Source organism: Tachypleus tridentatus, chromosome 7 (genome assembly GCF_004210375.1).
Source record: "Tachypleus tridentatus isolate NWPU-2018 chromosome 7, ASM421037v1, whole genome shotgun sequence".
Lineage (NCBI taxonomy): Eukaryota > Metazoa > Arthropoda > Merostomata > Xiphosura > Limulidae > Tachypleus > Tachypleus tridentatus.
This window is the reverse complement of record NC_134831.1, coordinates 141,183,299-141,190,230: the sequence shown is the minus strand read 5'-3', so window position 1 is coordinate 141,190,230 and position 6,932 is coordinate 141,183,299. Positions and strand designations below refer to the sequence as shown.

The following is a 6,932-nucleotide window of genomic DNA, read 5'->3' as shown; positions in this document are numbered from 1 at the left end:
ACACTTAAACATTGTACCTAACACAAAATGTCTCATGGTGGTACAATGGTAATTCTATGGATTTATAACACTAAAATCCGGAGTTCGATTCCCCGAAGTAGACGCAGCAAGTACTCCATTATGGCTGTACTCTTAAACAAACAAACTTTAAACATTTTAAAATTGCAAAATACTGAACCTAAAAATGTTAAACTTTTCTAATACACTACTTCAATACTTCGAATATACATGAGAAATCAAAGAACGTCGATTTCCGAAAAACCTTTCAAACGATGTAAAATTTACTTACGATTACGTGTTTTAGAAATCCAGTAGCGCTTGACCCTGAATTCTTATGGGTCTTATTAGTGCAAAGCTTCCTGCAAATGATTGAAGTGTTCTAGAATTTAATGGTTTAAGTAAAAAATGAGCTTTTAAGTGGTTTTACACGTTAATCTGTACATGAGTATATTAAACCAGAAAGAATCCACGACGAGGAAATATTATGGTTTATTGATGCTTCTGCACAGGCGCTACTTTATGACTTTGAAAATAAAAATAATGCGTTTCTTGCGAACGCTAATACACATATTTTTTTCGTTCTCACTTGGATATCTATTTCAATGATATGCATTATAGTTTTCGAAAACTTTCAGAAAAAACACTGTTGTCCAATATGTCATAGAACCGAGAAAACTTATTTTGAATGATTTTGTTGACATGAAGTTTTTTCCACACCTCTTTTTCCAATCAATAAGAATATTTTATTTCATTAATATGTTTCTCTTTTTCAATCATCTAGTTAAGATTATGTTGTTGTTGTTTTGAATTAAGCACAAAGCTGCACAATGTGCTATCTGTTCTCGGCCCACGATGGGTATCGAAACCCGGTTTTTAGCGTTGTAACTTCGTAGACATTCCGCTATGCCACTGGGGGTATGCAGTATGAGAGAGCTTATAAGGGCTCCAGTGACAAAGCGGTAAGTCTGAAGGCTTATACTGCTAAAATTCGAGTGTCGATACTCGTGGTGGGCACAGTACAGATGTTGTATTGTAAAGCTTTGAGCTCAACTACAAACAAACAAGTCATAAATGAACTCGATTACTTGCAGGTATGTAATGGATAGTTTAAAAATTCATCTTTGATGAAATATTTGAAATATATATTCCTAAAACTTAAGTGTCCAGATTGTATGAAATGCGATTTTTTGTACCTCGCATTTCCAAAAGCATTTAGTATAAATTACAATCAATCAACGAATACTCGTTTTGACGGCAATTAAAATGACGGTATGATTGAATACTATAAATGCTAATCTCAACCGCTAATAACACATGCACAAATTACTTTTATGTCATATATTGCAGTGGCGGATTTAGGGAGGGTGTGGTTAGTGTGGCTGACCCCACCCCCATTTTGATATTACTTTTAAAAAGTATGTAGCATTTTTGAAAATTTTTTGTTAAACAAACGTGAAAAATGTCACAATTTTTTAAACAATATAAAGAGTGTGGTGACTAATTACACCCCTAAATCCACCACTCCATTGTAATATAAATTCTTAGGTAACACTTTAGGAAAAAAATTGATAATTTTTCCTTACTTTATTTAAAAAAAACAAGAAAACAGCAAGTCAGGTGAAAGTTGACTCTTCCAATACTAATTACAAGAATTACTTAAAAAGTTTACTGAAAGCACTCGTCCTCAGGAATGTGTTTACTCCGGTCGCCGGTCTGCTAACTTCACACAATAAGAAGTGCAGTCCGACCTTGATCTGTTGTCTAAATGATACAGTCGATGGACCTAATAGCTTTCTTCATTCATTCTACTGCACGCTTAAGTCAAGTATGACTTACTCCAAGAAGTAAAAGAAGAAAAATAACCAAACTGGGATTATTTAAGGGAAGTAGTTAGGTCAGTTTCTGTACTTGTGCAGGGCACATCCAAACTCTTCAAACTAGAGGAGATTTTGTGGAGAGATAAAATGAGACAGGTTGGTAATCTTCTGTTTGTTAATAATATCATCTGATGCATCATGTTCTGTCTTTGGCTTTTTTTTCTGAGCTCTCGTTTTTCTTTTGTTATTCAATATGGATATTTTAAAATTGAACGTTTTTCGTAGATTTCTCTGCTACATCAATATAGTCATGTGTTACGTTGGTAAGTCAGACATTCACAAGAAATTAAAGAATAATTCTTTATATACAGATGTAAGTTTAATATTCACAGATATTTGAAAAATAGATAATGATAGCAGATAGCTTTTAGTCTTAATTTTTGTCGAGTACATAAAACATGGATAGTTTATACATTCTCTTTTGCTTCGTGTGAATTTCTAGAAATAAATAAAAGTCCATTTTTTCCTCATAATTTTTAAGTTATTGGTATAACCATTAAATGAAAAAGCCTCAAGTACTTGTTATATTGGAACTTCTGGTCCTTAGCCGGTGAGTAATGGAATAATTCAGGCTTCAAGCTTACGATGTCACACGCCAAATCTTATGATTCATGAAGTCTGTTACTTCATAATGTCCAATAAAGCGTCAAAAATATTTAAAATACTATTTTAAAGTATTTAATGCATTATCAGTATATAAATATATATATATGATATTCTAACTATGCTATTCTATAAGGAACTGTTAATAAGACCTTTTGCAAAACCTGTTACACTTACCAAGTTTAAGCAGCGTAAACTGTAGTTGAAGTACTATTAGAAAACAGTCATGTATAAAACAGTAATTTATAGTGTCTATAACATAGAGCCCGGAGAGGTATAATGCTGACGTTAGAAATTCTAATGAAATGACAATAACACAATAGTGTTTATACCTTCGAAACAAAACTTTTCCTTATGATTTTAGTGAAACATTAAATCAAGTCGCTTCAAAACTTTTTATGGGCCAGTTAATATTAGCGTTAAAATTGAAATTTTGTCAGTTTGTCAGTCTATAAATTGTAAGAGTCATTCAGTTTTCAGACATGTTGGTTTAAGGAGTAATTTTATAATGAAGTTGAATATTAACTAATTTCGTATGTGAACCACCCTGAACACTAAAAGGCACTGGTTCAAGTAACTGTTGAAAAGTAGAAAAGAATTCTCGTAAATATCGAATTATCAAAGCTTCAAAGCTATAATTATGAAACACTAAAATTTAATGTATATCTTTATATAGGCTGCGCTCAGCTTTCTTCTTGCTGCCACATTTGTGATCGCTGCTGTCAAGGGTAGCCATGACCGATATTATTCTGACCAGTATTGGAGAATACCTCATGTACGACCTTACGATCGCTATTACGACCGTGTTTACTGGCACAATCGTTATGATGATCGGTATACAAGTTCATGGAAATGTTTAAGATGGTACGGATCCCGGTGTTATGACTGTATAGATCGATACGGATATCCATGTTATGACACAAGGAAGTATTATGATTATTACAGCAGTCCATGTAGCTCCGGAGGCTATGGCTGTTACGAGCCGTACTATAAAGGATATAGGTATGGCCACTATCCACAACGATACTGGTTTGACCGTAAATATCTTGAAGAGGGCGACAAAAAAGAGAAAGAAACCACTTTGGAACAATAAAGATTTTCAACCTCTCCTAAATCCTGGTGAGATTAAGTTATAATTTACTATCCTCAGTGATAAAAAAAAAAGTATTTGATTCACTTGAGTTATCTGAATTTTGAAAATAATTTGATTTTGAATAAATAAATTTTGCGCATTATTAAATTTGGTCAAGCCAAATCCAGCTGGATTTGTGTGATCAAAGTCGTTAAGAGGGCGTTGGGATATTTATAGCTCTTAAAACTAAGGTTTCTCTGCTCAAATAATTACCTATTGAAATAAGGAGAAACTGATTAATTAATGTTGCATGCCATCTTAATAAATTGTATTAAATCCTGGCTAGGCTTAATGTGTAACAGTTTTTAACTGATCTGTAGCACACAACCTAGTTTGTTTGTTTGTTCTTTTTGTCGTACAGGTACAATACTCTGCAGAAAGATTTCCAGTACAGAAAAATACGAAAGGGTTCCAGTTTTTACTGTCCTAATACAGTAAAACAACATTCTTGACTTGAATAACTAACGCTCTTTTGCAGCACGTATTCTAAACAAAATTCTGCAGCAGTCTGTCTCCTTTGATTTCTCCAACATTCGGATAGTTAATAACAACTAAAAGGTTTTGCTAACAAGGAATATCTTAAAGGTTAAAGAAATGAACTGTGGGGTGTAATATTCCAATACAAGATGTTGCTTGATATTGTCACTATGAATTCAATTATGGGTCATGTGTCTTTAAATGTTATCCAGGTGACACAACACGTTGTTTAGCCCATTTCGAACATTCTCTTATGGAAATTGAAAAGTGCTCACTTCAAATTTCTTACTATCCGTAAAGTGATATTGTACAGTTAGGCCTCCTGACTAATTCAAACACACTATGTTAAATGCTTTTCATCAGAATCTTCCTCATTCAGTGTAATAAGCTCGCAGTCTTCCTTCGTCATCATTAAACTTGTTAAAATATTTAACTCTATGATGCTTTCAACCTTCTGGGCCCGACATGGCCAGGTGGTTAAGGCATTTGACTCGTAATCCGAGGATCGTGGGTTCGAATCCCCGTCACACCAAACATGTTCGCTCTTTCAGCCTTGGGGGCGTTATAATGTGACGGTCAATCCAACTATTCGTTGATAAAAGAGTAGTTAAAGAGTTGGCGGTGGGTGGTGATGACGAGCTGCCTTCCCTTTAGTCTTACACTGCTAAATTAGAGACGGCTAGCACAGATAGCCCTCGAGTAACTTTGTGCGAAATTCAAAAACAAACAACCAAACCCTCTAGTCTTACACTAATAAATTACGAACGGCTTCCGCAGATGGCCCTCGAGTAGCTTTGTGCGAAATTCAAACCAAGCCAATTCAACCTTCTGTCAACATTCCGTGACAAAACAGTAGGCGCGATGCATTGTTGGAAATGATGAAGGGTCTACGTATCCCACCCAGCTCTCGTAACGTATTGATATTACTAGAAGGAACAATACACAGAGCTCACTGGCGGTGCCAGTTCAGATATAGCCATATTTAAAGCAATAAATTGCAGATTTGTTGAAAAAAACAACACCTTCTGACACATTTTATTTTTACATTATTAATAAATGAGCATTTCTTACGCTTGACTTGAACCTTTTTACATTATTGTAAAACCAAATAATTTGTACTTTTGAGCTCTTTCACATGACCAGACATTCAAACTATGTTAATATATTTTTGTTCACATTTCTAGCATCTTATAATGCCACCTTTGTCAAATAAATGCAGTTCGCGACATTTTTGCATTTTATACACACTTTGATGTCACTTGTCTACTAGGTGGCATGGCCAGGTGGTTAAAGCACTCCATTCTTAATCTGAGGGTTGCGGGTTCGAATCCCTGTCACAACAAACATGTTTACCATTTCAGCCATGGGGGCATTAGAATGTAATAATCAACCCCACCATTCGTTAGTAAAAGAGTAGCCCAGGAGTTGGCAGTGGGTGGTAATGACTAGCTGCCTTCCCTCTAGTCTTACACTGCTAAATTAGGGACGACCAGCGCAGATAGACCTCGTGTAGCTTCACGCGAAATTCAAAACAAACCAAACACTTGTCTACACCATTGGCGTAGACGTATAGTTATAATAACATTTTGTATGGTCACGTAATATGTTCGAAGAGTTAGAGCCGTAACTAGGGCAGGGCGAACAGTGTAGCCTACCGCGGTAGAAAGTAGTGAATGGAGGCAAAATGGCTTACCAAGGCACTCGCAAAAGGGAGCACATACATTGCTGCCTGCCCTGATTAATAAATGTCTTAATTACAGCTCTGCGAGACGTAGCCAATAAAACAGTTACTGTACATATACAGTATATTGCCAATATATTGTTTCCTGAAGAAATTAGATTATTTGCAGTAATCACATATGAAATAACAATTAATTCGTAAGTACAAGTTACTCCGTAAGTTAATACTATCATGTTACATCGATCTAAGAAACAAAGTCGTGAGAGATTATGGTGTTAAACCAGAATCTATTTTAATCGTTATATTTCCTTTATAAAAAAATTTACAATCTAAATAAGTCTACAAAGTAGTTGTTATAAAATATTCACTAATTAATGTTGAGCTATGAAGTTTGATATATTGTCTGTATTGACCCTTTTTAGCTTAAAAATAAAAACCAAATCGTAGAATGAAAATGCAAGTGAATAAAAGAAATTACAACTTATTTTCTATTCTTTACAGAATTCTCTATGACTGATAGCAGATGGGAAAATTTCACGAAGATCTACAAAGACTTTCATTCAATAACATTGTAGACATCTATAAAAAGTTCTAGTTTATTTTTCAACCAATCTAATTTTATGTTAAATATTTAAAAAAATGGTACTGAGATTCTATTACTTAGGGGTACGAAAATAAAGCCTATATTCAAGATTTTTGTGAGTTATTTCAAACTAAAAAACACTTAACAGTGGATAAGTTTTGATTTTTTCGACGTGAGCTATTATTCATTTTCCTAACAAAACCGGCCAACAATGTAAGTTGTTATTCTTTTTCTTTTCTCCTGACGAAACCGCTCAACAGTGTGAGATGTTATCCTTTTTTTCCTGACGAAACCAGTCAACAATGTGAGTTGTTATCCTTTTTTTTCTTGACAAACCAGTCAACAATGTGAGTTATCCTTTTTTCCTGACGAAACTTGTCAACAATGTGAGTTGTTATCCTTTTTTTTCCTGACGAAACCAGTCAACAATGTGAGTTGTTATCCTTTTTCTTTTCTGACAAACCCATTCTTTCTATTTTGTTTGTACATTTAAATTCAACCTACCACTACAGTTTTGAAAAATAAAATTATATATACAGATAATAAAGAAAACATTGTTTCAAATCAATGCATGAACAT

General features: G+C 34.2%; 1 protein-coding gene across 1 annotated transcript; it reads left to right on the top strand.

The window, feature by feature from the left end:
- The first annotated feature begins 1,725 nt into the window (after positions 1–1,725).
- On the top strand, positions 1,726–6,463 carry LOC143256757 (uncharacterized). Its single transcript, XM_076514408.1, has 3 exons — positions 1,726–1,973; positions 3,157–3,599; positions 6,272–6,463. The coding sequence occupies exons 1-2, from the start codon at positions 1,965–1,967 to the stop codon at positions 3,571–3,573; spliced, it is 426 nt and encodes a 141-aa protein (XP_076370523.1). The 5' UTR covers positions 1,726–1,964; the 3' UTR covers positions 3,574–3,599; positions 6,272–6,463.
- Positions 6,464–6,932: the final 469 nt, after the last annotated feature.